The sequence below is a fragment of the Microtus pennsylvanicus genome, chromosome 6 (assembly GCF_037038515.1).
Source record: "Microtus pennsylvanicus isolate mMicPen1 chromosome 6, mMicPen1.hap1, whole genome shotgun sequence".
Lineage (NCBI taxonomy): Eukaryota > Metazoa > Chordata > Mammalia > Rodentia > Cricetidae > Microtus > Microtus pennsylvanicus.
Window position 1 is genome coordinate 35224117 of NC_134584.1, and position 20241 is coordinate 35244357.

Here is a 20241-nt window from a genome sequence, read left to right on the forward strand (position 1 = left end):
TCTTTGTTACAACGTTTCTAAATGACACTTCCTGGTAAGCCCTGACAAAAACACTAGAATCTGTATAACAGCTTGCAATAACACCTAAGATTTCATACATACAGTCCGGGATAACATACATACATGGATTGCTATCCGAAATCCAACCCAAAGCTACCGATAAATCTGTCCTCCTTGAATGCACTAGAGTGTTGGCGTAGCGTGCATTTTAGAGATGCCTTCAAGTGTTACAGAAAACAGGAAAGTAAGGGGTTGGTGCCTGAAAGCCTCTATTTCCTAGTGCCTTCACCTTGCGACTTTGCTGTTGTGTCTTTCATGACCCTTCCCTGGGAGCTGCTGACCTCTGCAGAATAAAAAAAAAAAAACCCTCCATCTGTGTGAGGTATCGTGGTTATACTCACTGATACTGGCTGTCATTCTGTGTCTGGATTAAGAGCCACTTTTCCCATTTCCACACCACCATACATGATGGTAAAGAGTTATAGTCATGGTCGGTTGCCTTTACTGCATCAGGGCTGTGGCGAGGCAAAGCCTCATAGGGCATCAGCATGTGACAGAAGAGGAAGCAAAGAGAGGCAAAGGGAGAGAGGTGTGACCTACTTTTCAAAGGCAAGGCCCAGAGACCTTCTTCTCCCAGTCTGCTAGTACTCCATTTTTCAGGGCAACAGTTTGGACAATTATTAACCACTTAGTTCATTGATCCTTTGATTTGGTTGTATGTCCTTCATCTATTCACCTCCTAAACGCCTTCCAAATCACCCTTCCTTCTGAACACTGCACCAGAGACCAAGCATCCATCCAGCAGCCAAGCCTGCCTTGCAAGCACACCTCTGCCCTGTGCCGTTTTGGTTTCTGTTCATGGGGAGTAAAAACTCCCCCACTCGAACATCTGTCTCAACTACCAAACACTCAAAGCCTTGCCTGTGAAACAGGAAATACAGTGAATAAAAGCATAAGGATGTCGTTCTTAGCATGTTAACATTTATTCTCATTCTTTCAATGCTATTTTTAAGTCAAAAATTTATGTTTAAACTGATTTTTTTTCTCTTTTTATTTGGAAACACTTCAGCAGTATTTTAACATTTTTGATCCATTAAATGTATAAAATGCTATATGACATACTATAGACAGTCTTTAATAAATATTTTAGTATTTTTATTCAGTACTTTTATGTGCATTGACATAAAGCTACTGTGAGGACAGCTGGAGTAATTTAATTTACTTTGTTTACCACTAAATTAGCTCTCCATTCCTAAAGGAAATGTTTATAATGTTGTCCAACTTTCTTACCAACTCCTGGAGGTGCCTGTTATTTTCTTTCTCATTTTCCAGATTTGAAAACAGCTGCATATAAGCTCCAGGGTCAATGAGATCCAGTTGTGTGTTTTATACACTGGGATTACATGAAATATTTAGTTTGAACAAAAAGATCATAGCAGACGTGTTTGAAAACCATTCCCAACACCACGCTTTACTCTCTACATAAATGCAGAGCAAAATCCTCTAGAGTTGTAACATTTCTATTCTCAGTAAAGGGTAATTTAAATTCATTGAAAACACAAATTTCTTAAAATACAGTTAGGTTCTAAAATACTCTTTGAGGCTTAGAAACGGTTTTTAAAATATGTTTTTCTTGCTCACACTTAAATTCTTTTGATTCAAGAAATTTAAATGTATTCATCTTAGCTGAAAGATCTACAATAAATCATATTTTAAGGAGACATATACAAGTTTTAAGTTGGTAAATAATGGATATCATGTAGTAAATAAATACATGTTGCCAATAGAGGGACTTGCTATGGTTTTATAATCTAAATTGCAGGGAGTTGATTCCTCCAAGACAACACACAGTTATTAAATCTTAGCAGCACATACTAAAACAAAAAAGAAAAATATTAATAACTAGACTTGATTATATGATTTCTATGAAAGAATGTGAAATACACTCATCATTCCACTGAAATCTTCATAAATGCTGAGTGGTTATATAGGATTTAGAACTGAAACTGAGTTTTCTGTGTAACTGGCCATCCTGACAGTTTTTTCATGAGGAACACACAAGCATCACTTCAGAGTGGGAAGAAGGTAGTCTACAGTGGATCCCTTTGCACGGTGCCGAGGGGGAATGATTCCCTTTCTCTTCTTTGAGTATGACACTCTTTCTGGATGTAGAAAAATCTGATGTTATTATTTATTGCTTTAGAATTTTGATGAATGTACATAATATACTTTGATGATATCAATTCCATATTTCTCATACAACTCCTTCCAATGATACCCCCATATCCTACTGCCAATTTCATGTCCTCCTTCCATAGCCCCTAAGATCAATCAGTGTTGTCCATATATGTATGTCTCTAGAGCCATTCCTAGGGTATGTGCATTCTACCTGAGGCTGCTTCCCTGAAAATCGTTGACACTGGCTACCCCAGCTGTCTTCAGTTGTCCAAGCACCTCAGCTGGGGTTGAAGTTCATGGTCCTCTCCTCCATCTACGCTGGGATTCTGACTGGTTTTATCTTGTGCAAGTCTCATATGAGCATCTGTAGTTGTTGCAAGTTCATGAGTGTAATGGCTCTGGCATGTCCATAAAACACTTTCTTAGCAATCCTCCTCTACCTCTGGCTCTTAAAATCCTTCTGCCCGCGGGGGTGTAAGATCCAGACAGGATGGAGGACACCAAGAAAACAAATCTTTCCAAATCAACATGAGCAAAGCTCTTATGAACTCACAGAGACTGAAGCAACATACACAGGGCCCACACAGGTCTGCATCGGGTCGTCTGTGTATATATTATAGCTTCCAGGTTAGTGTTTTTATGGAATTCCTGAACATGTGAACAAATTGGTCTCTGATTCTTTTGCCTTCTCTTGGGCTCCTTTTTCTTCTGTTTGTTTGTCTTGGCCAGCTCCAATGTGTTCGTTTTTGTTTTGTTCCATTTCATTTTATTTTAATTATCCTTTTGTTGCCTGTTTGTTTTCTAATCAGAGACAGAAAGGGAGTGGATCTGCATGGCTGAGGAGGCATGAAGAAACTGGGAGGGAAATTGTAGCCAGGATATATTACTTGAGAAAAAGGTCTATTTTCAATAAAAGTAAAAAGAGAGAAAATATTGCTCCTTCCTCTTCTGGAATGTCTGTTGAGCTATTTGGGAGGGAGTGGGGTATAGAAGTCTCATGTAGGGATAGACATTTCATAGTTACTCTGTCTGTGTGTTCTGACCACTTGTGGGACAGATACCTAATTTTAGTTACCTTATGTAATTTAAAAATTTTCTTTTAGTTCCATCTTGTATTGAAAATTTGAATTTGCCAATATAATATAGATGAAGAAGAGGGTATTACTATACAAAATAGAGATGTAGATGTAGAAGTATTTACCCAAAAGTTGAATGTTTTTGTATCTTCCAATTTGAAGTATTTTGAGTCTTCACTAGTACCTACTTAGTGTGGTGTTAGTATGGTAATAGATCAGGAAAAAACTTACTGTCCAGTTGCTACTTTACAAAATGGGATATATGTTCTTGTAAGAATATAATTACACTTTTACTTGTAAATTCTAAGAATAACGGAAAGTTGTTTTGGTTTTTGTTTTTAGAAAACATATTTCTTAACCTGCCTGAGTCCCTTCTAGCTGGTACAGGATGTTTGTGGAAATAAGCTTTACACAATTGAATAGGTAGAGAGGGGTTACTTTTAGACAAATGTGCAAAATAGGGAAACATGTCCATAAAGAAATGGTGCCATAGCCTTATTCATTAGAATGCAGGTTTATTGTTTGAGGAGATTGGACTGCGAATCTATGGGGAACAGAACTTTCTAGGTGCAGGCCAGGAGAATGAATGCAGAAGAAAGCATTAAGGAAAATATTTCACTGGATTCATGCTAGACAAAGTCAGAATAGTTTATGAATTCCAGATTGTCAATGATGATGCATATCAATGCATAATCATCTACCATAAATTTCTAATAAATTTTCTTTGTAATTTTAAAAGAACTCTTAAATCTGATGCAGCAAAATTTTTTTCTGTTTAAAACAGTAGTATAATATGGAAAAGTAATTTTGTTACTTTTGTTTCTTTTTTAATTGAAAATGTTTTTATGCAATATATTCTGATCATGATATATTATATAACCATTTTCTTTTAATTGTCTGATTTATTCTGAAACCTTTCATATGTATAGTAAATACTATTTACACATATATACATTGTATATATATATAAAGATTATATATGTGTCATGTGTGTATGTGTGTGCATTCACATATAGACACATAGTGAATGTATTTAATTGTTAAAGATTCAGATAAATCTGATAGTTATTGAAATCACTAAACAAGCCATACTTTGTTATTGAGTTTGGAGATTACTCTATTTTAGTCATTAAAAGTGTGGTGGGTTATTTGGCTAGCGTATTAGTCTATGATGTTGCTGTTGACTGGGGTGAATGAGTGGTCACAGGTGAGTTCCCGCAGTCCTTCATGGTCTAAAAGCTTTGCCTCCCTCTGTTTTTGTTCATGTGCAATTTTTTTTAAATTCAGATATTGATGTAACTCTGAATTTTATAGTTAATATGTAGTAATGATTGTTCTTATTACTTCAGGTCAAGGCATATAATACGTACCAGAAGGTGAACCAAAGAAAACAACTCGTTTTGGGGGGAAAATTGAGGCATATATACATAGATACTCATAAAAGATTGACGAAGATTTCAGACTAAGTTAATCATTCAAGGAGAAGGAAAGACAGTTGGAACTGAATAGCCTGCTCTGTGCTTCTCCAGATACATAGCCCTGCGTGTAGACTATGTCTGCAGAGTCTCTCCATTGAATCTCTTCCCACAATTTCTACATTTCTGAAACAGAATCAGACTTGCCCCGTTAAGGATCAGCAAAAGAAATATAGCAAATCCCTTTTCTTCTTACATCATCTTCCAGGATTCTGCCAGAAATTGCGATGAGTCAGGCTTTCTATCCGAAAGGCCACACATACGGGCTACTTCGGAACGTAAAGGATGTTCAGAATGCAGCCATTCTTTCCCACTGCCTAAGCAACAGACCAAGTCATCTTCTAGAAGCAGCTAGCACAGGGGCAGTGGCACTAACAAATGCCTTTTGTCTGCTGTGCAGAGGCACAGTGGATTGCATCGTGTTAGGCTTCATCAGCTACCTAATGCAATGTAACTGGGGAGATAAGATAAATCAAGGGGATGACACTATATTAGATTTGAAAGATGAGAGCTCCTCCAGAGTAATTGCAGAGTGTATATTTCAGCGCTGTTGACCTCAGGAGGTTATTGAAGTCAAGAGTCTGAGCAACAAAAACCAATCTTTCAAGAGCTAGGTAGCAAGTAAGTAGAGTCAGGCTTGCTTCTTTTAAATGAATTTCCTAAGGAAAAGTGAGATTCACCCGTGATATCTTTTTTTTTATTGAGAAAAGGAAAAAAAAACAAGTTTCCGCCTCCTCCCAGCCTCCCATTTCCCTCCCCCTCCCCCCACCCTTCTCCCCCTCCCCCTACTCCTCTCCCCCTCCCTCTCCAGTCCAAAGAGTAGTCAGGGTTCCCTTCCCTGTGGAAAGTCCAAGGTCCTCCCCCCTCCATCCTGGTCTAGGAAGAACATCCAAACCGGCTAGGCTCCCCCAAAGCCAGAACATTAAGTAGGATCAAAACCCCGTGCCATTGTCCCTGGCTTCTCATCAGCCCCCATTGTTCGCCATGTTCAGAGAGTTCGGTTTTATCCCATGCTTTTTCAGTCACAGTCCAGCTGGCCTTGGTGAGCTCCCAATAGATCAGCCCCACTGTCTCAGTGGGTGGGTGCACCCCTCGTGGTCCCGACTTCCTTGCTCATGTTCTCCCTCCTTATGCTCCTCATTAGGACCTTGGGAGCTCAGTCCAGTGCTTCAGTGTGAGCACAATTCTTAGTTAAGGGAGCCACCTTAGGGTTGGCAAGAGACTTGAACCTAGAGTGGCTCCCAGGAGCCCAAGGCGATGTCCCCAGTTAGTTCCTTGGGCAGCTGAGGATAGGGAACTTGAAATGACCCTATCCTATAGCAATACTGACGAATATCTTGCATATCACCATAGAACCTTCATCTGGTGATGGATGGAGATAGAGACAGAGACCCATGATATCTTTTTAAATGTAGTTTTTGTGTATAGCTTCATTATATACCCAACTAGGGGTTATACTTTTTAAAATGAATGCATGTAATGTGCATTGTATATTGGGTAGAGAGGTGTACTTTACTGCTTAATATTCTTTTCATGATTGCTAAATTGTCCTGAATGGAAACGTCTACAACTTGCTGAAATGGATCATTTATCATTGTAGCTGTGCCTCTACAAAGAGAGCCTTGTTACTTCAGTGTAAGAATTTGGTTATTATTAAGGAACATGATATGATTTCCTCTCTTAAAACACTCTACGCCTCCATCCTTTCCATGTATTCTATGGAATGACTTTCCATTTATGAAGTGACAGATGAAGACATACAGTCTAATTGACTTCTTTCTTTTCTAGCCCACGGTGTGTGAGAGAGAGCTGTGTGTATTTGCTTTCCAAACCCTGGGGGTGATGAACGAAGCCGCCGATGAGATAGCAACTGGAGCTCAGGTACTCCTGCTAATTAGGTCTTATTTTCATGTGAGAAGCTGGTTCAGTCTACTGCTGTGCTCTCTACGCTGTTCTTCAGGGGAGAGTGCCGAAAGCTTCTTGCTGAAAAAGATCTGGCACTTGATTTTTGTTTCTCCCCCTTTTAATCTGTGTTTTGTCATTTTGCAGTGGCCTAGGGGAGAAATTAAGCAATTTTCTTTTAAAAATAGTTGTCTTGCATGGTTTTAAAAAAAGCTGTGTGTGTGTGTGTTTCATAGATTTGTATTTGTTTTGTTTGCTTTTCGGTCCAGTTATACTTCCACACAGTAGAAGCCTATTTATTGTATTCTATTTATTTATCTATCTGGAGGGTTTCCCTATGTAGCCTGAGTGTTCTGGAACTTGCTATGTAGATCTAGCTAGCCTCCAACTCACAGAGATTCACCTCTCTCTGCCTCCCAAATGCTCTGATTGAGGGTGTGTACCCCACTGGACCCATCTTTTTGTTGTTGTTGAATGCAGGGTTACATCTGGCCATGTTCATTGAGACAGGATCCTATTCTGTGGTCCAGATTGGCCTTGAGTTGAACTTGTAAACCTACCTACTGCCTTGGTGTCTCTGGGGCTGGGATTATAGCCACGTACTACCATGCTCCATTTACTGTGCATTTTAAAAATGCCTGTCTAAAATCTTTGTGGACATAGCTTTCCCTGTTCATATCCACAATGAGTTACATCTGTTCCAGTGAGTTCCTTTCATCCAGACAGTAGCATTTTTCTTCATTCCGTTCCCAGAAACAGCACGTTCTTCTGGGAACTGGTGAAGGGAGACAGCTTAGCATAGACAGTACTGTCTCCTTGTAAATCGGCAGAGGGATCATTGAATACATAACAACCAAGCCATTGAATTTAACAATGATCATTAATAGCTCTTGACAGAGGAGAGAAACAAGAGGCGAGGTGACTTCCTGCAATTTGCTTTTCCTAGAATATGGCAAACTCAACATGGCTGTTTGGCTTTTTCTAACATGGGGCAATGTCCTCCCCTATAGAACCAGGTCCCTCTCCCCAACCTCATCTTCAGATCTGTGTGATAGCTCCAGAACTGCCATACTCACTATGGTCTAATTTTGTTATCATTCCATTAAATACGGCCAGAGATTGCAAAGATGGCTATTCCTTCAATTGCTCTGTGTCTTGTCTATTAGACTATACCCAGCACTCTCTCCCAGACCTGTCTTGTTCATCTTAACATATAATCCAGAGCAATGCCATCACACACCGTGTGCTCATGACAGAGACAGACAAACTTATGAGCAATTAGAGGCAACACATGCCTGTTATTTTGAATCAGTGGTATATATTTTGAATCAAGTTTGGTATAAAGTCATGATGAACAGATTTGAGAGGAGGGTGACAGACCTGGGACTTCCTCATTATATCGTGCTACCATGAACAGGACAGACATCCACTTGAAACTGTCAGGTGACTTATCTCTCGTGCTTTTCAAGGTGGTAGATTTATTGGTGTCCATGTGTAGATCTGCGTTGGAATCTCCTCGAAAAGTCGTCATTTTTGAGCCATATCCTTCTGTGGTAGATCCTAACGACCCTCAGATGTTGGCCTTCAACCCAAGGGTAAGTGGTCAGCCCCAGCCACCAAGCCCAGAACTTCTGAGAACCAGGATGGAGACCTTAGTCTCATAGCTGCCTTCCCTTGGAATGTTTGTCTTGTTGAGTGTATCCATGGTAAATTCAAGGTCATATCCTATGTTTAAAGATTCTGTAATATCCTCAGAATATAAGGAATGTTATTCAGAGGACCACTTTTCTTTTCTTCCATATCACCTTGACCTCTCCTGCTGTTCTTCCCCACCCTTCTCCTCAAAGTTAACAACAGTTAAATCTATACTGTTAAAAGACACACATTTCTTAAGAAAACCATTTCCTAAACACTTATGGCAGAGACTTTTTGAAATAACAGAATTTCAGATTGATTGAGAGCCAAAATTGCTTAGTTTATATTATTGTTCATCTCGGAATTCTGTTAGAGGAATGACTGTATAATGCTCCTCAGCCGACCTGTCCTCCTTTGTTAGCTTTCTGCATAGAAATGAGGGATCATTTGAGCACATATTGTCATCTTGCTTTGGGTAACAGTGTTCCAATCTAAGATTAAAGCACATGGGAGATTTGAAGTATATCTTCTTCCAGAAGGAGTCTGAGCTTACTTTATTGCTTATTGCTTTGGCATGGGGGAAAGCCAGGCTCAAGGGCCCCAAATCTTTCTGTATTTGAAGATTTTTATCCCAGGGAGGTGAGCATGATTTTGTGCCCTTATGTAAGGCATACCACTTTAGTTTTTCTTCCCTGTGATTCTAGAGATCAACCCTCCTCTCCTTATTACAGGTTTCTTTTATGTACCATTGTTGATTTCACAGTGCCTTTGATGGAAAATGCGTGTATAGAAATAATATTTTTCTCTAGCGATATGTAACTTGCAAAGGCTTGTAGGTGAAGAATGCTTTTTCCTTTGTCATACAGAAGAAGAACTATGACCGAGTAATGAAAGCTCTGGACAGCATCACTTCCATCAGAGAAATGACACAGGTAAAAATCCGGTCTCATGCTTTTCTGCCGTTCAGTCCACATGAACAAAATCTTAAAATGTCTTCAGAACAACACTGTTACAGAATGTTCAATTTTCTTCTCTACAAGACATAATTAAAATCATAAAAATGTGCTAGGATGGTTTAATTCAATTCTGTCAGTGTCTTGTTGTGCTAACACTGGGTTTTAATGAATAAATGTATAGTTGTAATCTTAATATTTTGTTCTTAAATTTGAGTAAAAGCCTTAAGTGTTTGAAGTTACACAACAGGATCTTTTAAAACAGTGTCTAAATCTAATAAGTCCCACCTTCAGTATTACCCGATGCTAATAATTATTTTGATTGTTAAAGTAGACAGAGATTTGGGACACTCGAGACTGGGGTTACATTTGATGGTGTTACATCACATCGGACTACAAATTTTCTTTGTTGTTGGATGTGTGTGTGTGTGTGTGTGTGTGTGTACGTACATGTGACCTTGAACTTGCTCTGTAGCTAAGGATACCTGGAACTTCTGATCTTCTTTTGTCTATCTCTTAAGTAATGGGGTTATCAACATAGACGTGCTGCCACAATAGCTCTAGAAATATCTTCTCCCTCCCTCTCACTCTCCTTTCCTCCCTCCCCCCCTCTCTCTCTTCCTGCTCCTTCCTGTGTGTGTTCATGTGATTTCTTCAGTCCCTAGAATTATTCTTAAGATTCATTTTTCAGGGGTAGAGAGATGACTCAGTGGTGAAGGGACTTGCCTGATCTTCCAGAGGGCCTGGGTTCAATTCTCAGCACCAATATGGTAGTTAATAACTCTGTAACACAAGGTCCAGTGGATCTGACTCTTAATTGTGCAAAGCAAATATTAAGGGACATGAAATTATACTAAAAAATTAAAATTTTATCAAATACAGGTATAACACAGACCCGATAGCCACTTTGGAATTGATAGTCACCATAGGAGTATGAGCTTATGTTTTTTGTTCTCAGGTAGGCTCTGGTGGAGGGGTGTACTAAATGAAGATGTAGATTTGTCATGAAAACTTACACATCCTTGTGCTACAGCCTAGCATGTGGAAAAACTCTTACTGTTGAAGCACTGAGGCCTTTTCACTGTTCAGACATTGGAAAGAGGTCTAAAAATCATCATCATGAATCAAAATGAATAATCCAAAATTTACAGTACATGTTGTGCACAGCTTACACGTGTCCGTTCTAGGCTGCTTTGGGCTAGACACCTTTGGGTGTATGATGAGAATAACCTGGGGTCATTCATTCTCCCTGTGGAAGAAGAAGTCGTCTCCTGACCAGGTTCCCTGAGTTTCTCTCTGCTCTACCCTTCACCCCAGTGTTCTCTCTGGTCCTCTACTGGAGACATTCTCAAATGTACACTTCACACTTCTGATTCTTGCCCTTGATTCCTTTGGTCATTATTTATTCATGACGACCAGTATTTATATATTAATTTGTTCATTCATCTGTTCTTTTTTCCATTCACTCAACGGTCTATGTTAGGCAGTGGCCCATATGGGATTCCTACTTTACGGGTGATATTTTTGCTTTAAGTCTCCCATTTCTTTTAGTGACTGTTCTGGGTTCATAGTTTGCAGTATCCTCTGAATTATTTTACAAAAAAAAAAACCCACTTATTTTATGAGGAAAGAAAAGAAAAAAGTGCATTTTTCACAAGAATAAGAAACAAGAAATAATGTCTCATCTATGTGAAGATAAATATTTTAAGTCATGATAAAAGTTTGATATAGGGTATTTGTACTACACTCTAGTGTCTAGACCCATATATCATTCTTAGATTTAAACATGGCTACAAACTCTGACTCTAGAATCTTCTCACGGCCAGAAATTGCTTTCTTTATTGTGGTTCATGTGTAAGCTGTTTTAACAGAAGACAATAGAAAAGTTGAAGGATCAGCCTAGGAATCTAGGGGCCAGAGTTGTATAACTGCCTCAGCGTGATGTGGCCCACGACCTTGAGCAAGTTGCTTAGTTCCTTAGAGCCTCAATGTTTTCAGTATCCAGTTAGGAAAAGTCGCTCGGCGTTTTCCTCCCGCAGAGTGACTGCATCGGCATGCTGTCAGGTTTTATGGGATCAAATTCTTTATGCTTTTCCTCAGTCATATACTAACCAATGTTTTAAAGCCCTAGCTAGCTCTAAACTGTTGGAAAGAAGTTGTTCCTTTTTTCTGTAATAAAATGTTTAATTTGATAGTAAATTCCATTTAATTTCTCTTGGAGAAGGGTTCTTACATAAAATGTGCTCAGTTTTCATATAGAAATACATGAGGTCTGTACGTTTTCCTTTAATATTAAAATAAAAGTGTCCAGCAACAATGAGAAACATTGCAGGATGCTTTGTTAAGCTGTGGGCATTTTCTCTTTTGAGCACCACAGTGGGCAAGGAGCTGAAGTCTAAGCTGAATTTAACTGTTTTCCTTCAACCCCAAGAGGAGCAAGTCTTATGAAAGGAACTGAAGGAGTTACGAGGAAGAGAAAATTGTGGGCACAGAGGGGTGGGATGAGGGCAGAGAAGGAGAAATGGGAGATCGTGGAAGAGGCGAAGTGGGGAATCACTGGAAGCAGTATGGCGAAGTGGGAGGATACAGTGTGTGCTGTGTGGTAGCTTTGCATCACCTTAGGAGAGATAGAAGAGTGTGTGTGTGTGCACTCATGCGCATGTACACACGCACAGGCGTTGGGGGCAGGGGTTCATTCACCTCTAGTATTCTAGTGAAGGTGGAATCCAGGCTAAAATTAGATCAAGTCTTTTCTTTAAATCTTCTGTTAGTTTTAATTTAAACAAATTGCATCATTTAACTCCCTCTCTCTTTTCTCTCTTCTCTCCAATTTTTTCTATGTCCCACCTCAACCTTGCTCCCTTTCAAATCATGACCTCTTTTCAATTACCATTGTTTTATATACACATCCCCCCCTACAGGTAAATATATGAATACAACCTGCTGAGTCTGTCTAGTGTTGTTTACATGTTTGTAGGATTAACCACTGGGATTGGAAAACTGCTTGGGTGACTTATCCCCAGAAAGACTAATTCTCCCACTCTCAGTAAATATTAATTGCCCGAGGCTCTTCCACCGAGGGGTGGGATCCCAAGAGATTTCCCCCTTCCACACTGGCATGTTTAGATAGCCATATTGTTGCAATTTCATGGATGTGGTTTCCTTGTCATATCTGGAGGCACAATCTCTCAGTAGGCTTCCTGAGTTTTTTCCTACCCTGTTCCCTGAGCCTTAGGTGTAGGGGTTGTGTAGTAGATTCATCAGTTGGGGCTGGAATCCTCATGATCAGTTATCCTCTGCATTTTGATTTATTGTGGCTTTCTGTAATGATCTCCATCTGTTGCAAAGAACAGCTTCTTTGGCAAGAGCTACACTTACATAAGGGTGTAAGTATTCATGATGCAGTGAGACAATATACAGGTTTAGGAAGGTGGCCTCTATGGTCCATGGCGTAGTGAGGCCGTGGGTAGTTGGTTTGGTTTACAATACCACATGCATGGATTCCCTCTTTTTGAGGAGTCTTTAAGTCCAGTTAGATGGCTATTGGTTGTTATCAAGACATTGCACAGTTACGGATATCTTATCTTGCTGGTTATTGATGCAGTTCATGGGCTTCATAGCTGTGTAGGACTACTGATTGCTCTTCTCCTTTGGCAATTTTAATAGCTCCATTTGGTACTATGAGAGCTAGTCCTCGGAGAGGAGGTTTTCAGGTCAGATCTGGCTCAGGTCCTCAGAGTCCTTTGCCCAAAGTGCATCGTGTCTTCAGCAATAACCTTCAACTTCTGAGAAGTAACCAAGGACAGCAGTAATAGCCTACATTGCTTTAGGAGTCTCTTGGGCTCCCCTGTTGGTCAAGACTCTTAAATCTGGCAGGCAAGGCCTTTCACATGCTGCCAGAAATACATTCCTTACTCCTAGTGTGAAGAAGGGAATTTGCTATTCTCTGCTGTATCTTTATGGTTTTTGTTTTAGATAAACGAGACTTTTCAGTCTGATTTTCTATTTGTTGAGAAAAAGTGGGTTTTAGAGACAAATGAAGGAATGTAATTTTATCTTGCAGGCACCCTATCTGGAAATCAAGAAGCAGATGGATAAACAGGACCCCCTTGCTCATCCGCTTCTGCAATGGTATAAAACTGTACTTTGCCTCTCGATAAAAATCAGTAGCATTTTCTGTGTTGTTTTTTTTTTAGGGGGGGCTATTTTATAAGTCTGGAAAGCTACACTTCTACAAGCCTGTGAAACCTGGTGAATTTTTTTTTCCACCAAAGAGTCCTTAATGACTTACTTTAATTAAAACTTGTATATCACGAGAGGAGGAAGGCGCTGTCATGTGCACAAGTAGGAACATACAATGTACGTGACAGCGGTTGGTCTACAGTCTTAAAGGATCCGTTTCATTCCATTATGTTTTGAAAGCATTTTGATTCATTTTAATTTCCTACTTCAGTGAGGACTCAGTGATAAAACTGAAACTTTTACAGTGAAGATCTTGAAGTATGCTTTGTATATTTTGCATTCTTAACAAGGCCAGTAAAATTTGATTGACTCTTTGCCTGAAGAGAGGTCAGAGCATTCAGTCCAGCCTGGATTCTCGGGGGACAGTAGAGCGAACAGGAAAGGTAGCTCGAGCACACGCTTTGCTTTGATGCCTGTGTCAAATAATTTGTCCTCTTTCATTTGCAAAGTGGAGACATTAAGATTTATAATGGTTTTGTGTACATGACTCTTAGAAATTGCTTAAATAGACTTACCATCATTATCTTAGAGTAGTACAAATGCACAGACTACAACTCACTGGTCTAGATAAACGCTGCAGGTGACAAGCAATGGAGGTTTTTATAAATATCATTAAAGGGAAAAGAGCCCAGACTCCTCGGGTTTCTGATTACCTTTACTTAGTCAAAATTGTATAAAACACATGGTCTGATAAGACTGTGACAAACTTTAGGGAATGAGATTGACCTTGTTTGTATCCATTAGTATCTGTTATTAAAATCCTGACAGATGAGAAAAATAACACCCTTTCTTAATGTCTCACATTTTCTCATCATATTAGAGTTAAAGGGAGAAAATAAACAACAGGAATTTTGGGATGCCCTCTTGGAACAAGGGAAATCTGGTTCCTGTCTTAGGGTTCTTAGACTCATTAATAAAGGAAGAAAAGGGGCTCAAACAAACACTTACAAGCAAACAAACAAAGAACAGGACCAGGAAGCTATAAAACTCAGCAGCAACCTGGGTGGGTGGGGGTATGGGGATGGAGGAGAAAATGAAAAAAAAAGGCCTTGCTATTTATATTGGCATTGATGTCACATACATGGCAGACAAGCAGTCATATGATGGGCAGGCAGCTTTAGAGAAAGATGAAGAAGGCTCAGACTGTGTGGGGAAAGCCCAGATGTTAAGGAAATTATGCTTCGGAAAGAGATGGGAAGAAGTTACACTTTTTTGAATAAGAGAAGTGAAAGAATACATTTTATCTTAGTTCCATGAGGTGCTGTTAAAGCTGCTGTGTTAGGGTCGGGGGTTCTGGGAATGAAAAGTGCAGTAGCTCACTAAAACACTGGTTATTCCTATGTCTGTGGCATGTTTTAGCCTGCCCTCCTAAGAGTGGTCTCTTGGCCAAGTGAATGACTATGTCCAGCTGGAGTACTAGGTCTCAACCCAGGCCAGGAATTAGATTCTCGATTAGATGGTTGTTTTTTCCCCTTAATCTACTAATTTCACATATATAATTGTATTCTTTTTTTTCTCCTTGAAGTCAGCCCAAATCCAAATTTTCACTAATTTTTTTCTTTTTCTCCAGTTCAGGGAGAAGAATGTAATCAAACCTTTTATAGTCATCTCTGCTATTTTGTACTTTTTTTTCACATACCTGGATTAAATGGTCAACTTCAGTATCTAAGTATGTTGACTTTTGTGTAGAAGCCACTGACCACTCAGAAATATCCTTACGAGTTTCAACAAACAGAATCTTTGTGGAAACACATTTTTAACGTAGGAGATATAGGAATCAAAGCAACCAGGTGCCTGAATCTACTTCTCATTTGAACTATCATTATTTGAGAGTATTGAATATTTAAATATGTTCATTTTGCTAATATCTGGGGTTGTGCTATTGAAAAATGACATATTCACAAGTTTTGTGGAGCTGCTTCCCAGTGAGTTTTTTCAGACGAAAGTGTCTTTTTTTTTTGTTATGTAAGCTCCTTAGATTGCGTTAGTAAGTAAACCACACTTATGTAATCGACTGAGAGGCAGAAAGTTCCGTGGTGCAGCCAAACCACATTTCAATCCCTTGCTGACTAGCCTATAAAAAAGTCAATACGTTTGCCACCTAGTCGTGACCGACTGATCATTTCCCTTTCAGGGTCATCTCAAGTAATAGGTCACATATCGTGAAACTGCCAGTTAACAGGGTAAGTTTTATTTTCCTACATGCTCCCCGAAATGAGAGAAGGTGTTCGTTGAGAGAGCCGACCACTGTGGCCCTGCAGGCAGCCTGTCCAAGGGTGGCTAGGACTAGGTTCCTTCTTCAGCCTCAGTTCGTGTAGCAGCTGCAAACCCTTCCAAGACTCAAACCCGTTTTCAGCCTGCACCTTGCCTTTTAAATGAATACAGAGAAATCAGCATGAGAGAATGTAGTCTTCCTACAAGAGTCTGTCAAGTGGTGTCTAGGGAGAGACTGGGAGAACACTTGATGTTACTGGTCTGCCTTCCCATATTTGAGGAGTCAAATACCTTGCTTACCAGCCTAAGTGGTGTTTAAACAATGTTTTTAAAAAGCTAATGGGCCCTGATTGCAGTACTCATAAGTGCCCAAGAGCAAAATTTAAAACTCTTGTCTCCCTGTTTCGAATCTCTGAATCTCCACCCGGGAGACTGCTGCAGGTTATATTCCTGTGCGAGTAGCCGAGGTGAAAGGGAACGATGAGGGAGACTTGTCAAGCCGTTCCCCTGATCACTTTTCACTGTTAAAGAGCGAAAGCATGCAAACAGAGCGGAAGGGTGATTTTCATTTTAAAACTGGGAATGAAGTTTTCTGCTTAGCAAATTCCAGAATATTTTCTCAGTGGAGTGGCTGATACTTACCCATGGAAGTCTACAATAAAAGCCCTAAAAAAGAAATAGAATCGAGAAAATTAGGACAGCATAGTGGAATCTGAATATCGACATCTATTGTTTGCCTGTTACCTATTGCTTTCCCACTAACCTAAAGAAGTTGTTTCCTATGGTAATTCCATGTGAGGTATAACTTAAGGAGGGTTCTAAAAGTTACATAACTTTTGAACTAGTCTGAGAAGGTTATTAGTGTAAAATTACTCTGTTTTGAAGCTGGATAACTTGGGTAAGTCTTGAGCTGGTAGAATTCTGACATGCTATTATTTGCTATCGCCTCGAATGACAGCAACTGAAGTTCATGCACACCCCACACCAGTTCCTCCTGCTCAGCAGCCCACCAGCCAAAGAGTCCAACTTCCGAGCCGCTAAAAAGCTCTTCGGGAGCACGTTTGCATTTCAGTGAGTACGGCTGGCAGAGGCAGGGTGGGCTCCAGCTCCTCTTCCAGGGTGTGGGGCAAGGAAGCAGTGTCCCCGAAGCTGGCATTGACCTCAGTGAATTGGCTGTAGGAATGTCTAACTGGGAGGCTCAGAACTTCCACATGTATCATGACTTAAGAATTAACCCCAACTGTAAAGATCACTGACTTTCTGGCCTTGCCCTTTCCCTCCCCGCGGCTGTGTCCTGCCTAGTGGCTCTCACATTGAAAACTGGCACTCTATCCTGAGGAATGGTCTGGTGGTTGCCTCTAATACACGTCTGCAGGTAAGATTTTTTTGCATGCTTTTTTTCCCCCTAGTGGAGATGTGAACTTTAAAGCATTTATTTAAAATACTATATGGAATTTCTAAGAAAGATAAATACATTTTCACAAAATAGCTGAAGCAAATTGATCTATGCTTGACAATGAAGGATTCTTCAGGAGAATAAGCGAAAGCCACACTTTGAAAGTACGCACTAAAATATGACTGCGGGAAGTAAAGCCCCACAGGCATCCCATCCATTATTCCATTATTGCTTTGGGCCCTCTACAGAAGAAGGAAGGCATAATAAGCAAAGGAGATGTGGGCTACCAAAGATGCATGGTGCCAGTTTCTCAGCCTTGGACACAGGGCTTGGTATTATTGGTATGTTGTGGTTGGAGTCCCGAACTCTGCTATACTCTTTATTTTGTTTATTCCTCTTCAAACCCATCCCTCCAAATTGTTCCTTAGGCAGCACAAAGACGTGAGGAAAGAAACCAGGTCACCCTCGCCTGAGGCAGTTGTCACTGTGCAGCAGCCACAGGGTGACAGAATTAGCTATGCATGCCTGCAAGCCTGAGCCCATTGACTTGGTACCAAGTTTTTAGGACTAGTGTTTGAGGGCCCTAGAGCTTAGAAATGAGAAAAAAAAAAAAGGACTTTAAATGTTGTGAGTAGTTTCTTTAGACCACTCTGAATGTTCCAAATACTAAAGCTCCTTTTAACTTGAAAAATCCAGTGGAAGAGTGGAAAGGCACGTGACGTACATAACAAATCGGAGCTGATACTTTGTTCTTATTGTGGCTTGTGAGTGTTCATAAAAATGCCTTTCCATGTACTTCAGCAAGTCTTGTTGTTAGAATTTCAGATGCATTAAAAGAAGAACTCGCTAAAGTCCTTTGTAATGAGGGACTCTATTACTGGCAAAATGAAGAACAGTCTTTGTCTCTTTTTCATCTCATTTTTTCATCAACTCATTCCAAATATGATAGTAACAATATTTTCACATTAGACCTGGAATAAGTGTACTATCATTTTTATAAGACGTAATGTTCCAACATGAAACCGATTGCCCTCTTCTGTCTGATATTAATTCAGACCATTGACTTGACATTTCTCTCTCTCTCATATCTGACATAGCTCCACGGTGCGATGTATGGGAGCGGGATCTACCTTAGTCCAATGTCAAGCATATCGTTTGGTTACTCAGGTAATCCCGTGTTTCAGTTCTAATCTCACGTTACCACTTTCATGACTGGAATAGATTAGATATGATTGTATTAAATCCATTTAACACTAATCATAATATCCAAAGGAAATTTCTTCCTAATATGTTAATGAGATGGGGGATGTTGGAGGTAAAATGAAAACATATGCTATACAGAGTCTATGAAACATAAAGTATGGAAACAATGGTCTCCCATTCATTGGCACTGAACAATTCCTTGAGTAGTGAAATTTATGGTTAGTATTTCTTTGCATTTTAAAATTTTAACTATAAAGTAATAAATATTCTGTAAACAGATTCTAATAACAAAATTTTTAAAAAGCAAATGACAATTTTTCATTAGTCCTAAAATATCAGGTTTGATGGATTTTTCTTTCACTTTTAATTCCTTCTATGGGCGGTGTGTGTGTGTGTGTGTGTGTGTGTGTGTGCACGTGCATCTGTGCTTGCATGTATGTGTGTTACATGATCACACTGCACAGTTCCAGGGGATGTTGTACACATTGTTCCTGAATGCTAAATCTTAGTGTCTCTACATGACAAGAAATGATACTTAGACAAGTTCATTAAGTAGGAGGTCATTAGCCTGGCCCATCTGTCTGTTCATTTGCCAAGGTTTATGCAAATTCAACCACAGTAAGTTACTTTTTAGTGGTGAAGTATAATTGGAATATTTAAAAATAGATTTTACTTAAAAATATCAGTGATAGAAGAACCAAAAAAAAGTGCTTGGGAGGCAGAGGCAGGTGGATCTCTGTGAGTTCGAGGCAAGCCTCTCTTACAAAGTGAGTTCCAAGACAGAGAAGCCCTGTCTTGAAAAATTAAAAAGAAAGGAAACAAAGGAGCGAAAGAAAAATCAAAAAATGCTAACGGAAGGAAAATGCACAATTTTAGATAATTACAAGATAGCAAAAAAATGGAAATAAAATGTATAATGAAAAATTTTAACTAGGCAGAGTAGGTAGGTAGAGATGTTATCACGTAACTACTACTGTGTCACAAATTGACTGAAATATAAAGAAAAGCAGCCTCTTTATTATGCCTTTGGATCAGGCATCCAGTGAATCAATTTGTCACGTGGTTTCTCTGATTCTCAAAGCATCCACTCTGTAGTTGGTGGGTGGGTTGTTTTGTTGGTCTAAGACAGCCTGACTTCAGGCCAGACACCTGATAGGTGGGAATGAGTTGGAACTGATGCCCAAGCTCCTGGATGTGGCTGATCCACTTTGGTGAACCCAAGAGCATTGGGCTTAGACTTTTCCGGAGTGCTAATGACATCAGGCGCTTGTGTGTGAGAGTTTCTAATCTTGTTTCTCAAATCGCATGAGATCAGTACCTGTCTGCACACCTAGTGAAAGCCATTACAAGGCCTTCTACTATCTCCATTGATATTATCTGTTAAGGAAGGAATGACAGGTTACATTGTAACAGAGCATGTAAGCTAAGAAGTACTGTTATGGTCAGATACCAACATAACATTAAGGATAAATATCAGAAGGAAAACAATAGCATTGAGGTGGGCTATGTAAAATTATAAAAACCAGACTTAAAACTGTACAGAAAAGAACTAAATATTTTTTAGAAAAGTAATATATCATCAGCATGGATAGTAAAAATGACACCAAAAGTCAAACCCTGTGATTTCTACCTTTTATGCTAGCTCATAGATTCCTTAGATGGGTTCATGGGAAGAGATGGGAGGAGGAATGTGTACAAACTCTGAATGAGTGGGAAATTCTGTCTCTGTGTGTGCATTTATCTTGGAGAAAGTCTACAAATTTTATCAGAATCTGAAGGGCTCTTGAGATATTTTTAAAAGAGGAATCAAGGACTCAGAAGGTAGCTTGGTGATAAAAGCCCTGGTTTCTGTGCATAGACAGGTTCGTGCAGGGGGCAGGGGTGTATAAAAAATCTCCACGGATGTATGAAGTTGTGGTTGGTTTTGAAGTCTAAAAACATACGACCTGGACAGTGGACCGGCCCTA

General features: G+C 39.6%; 1 protein-coding gene across 2 annotated transcripts in view; it reads left to right on the forward strand.

Annotated features, from left to right (window-relative positions):
* The window catches only part of Parp8 (poly(ADP-ribose) polymerase family member 8), a 165299-nt gene that overhangs the window by 129482 nt on the left and 15576 nt on the right, over positions 1-20241 (forward strand). For both annotated transcript variants that reach the window (XM_075976032.1, XM_075976031.1), the window contains exons 16-23: positions 6518-6610; positions 8101-8226; positions 9133-9198; positions 13283-13350; positions 15596-15644; positions 16634-16746; positions 16978-17050; positions 18169-18238. In XM_075976032.1, coding sequence (XP_075832147.1) covers positions 6518-6610; positions 8101-8226; positions 9133-9198; positions 13283-13350; positions 15596-15644; positions 16634-16746; positions 16978-17050; positions 18169-18238 — 658 coding nt within the window. The remainder of the gene's footprint in view (positions 1-6517; positions 6611-8100; positions 8227-9132; positions 9199-13282; positions 13351-15595; positions 15645-16633; positions 16747-16977; positions 17051-18168; positions 18239-20241) is intronic.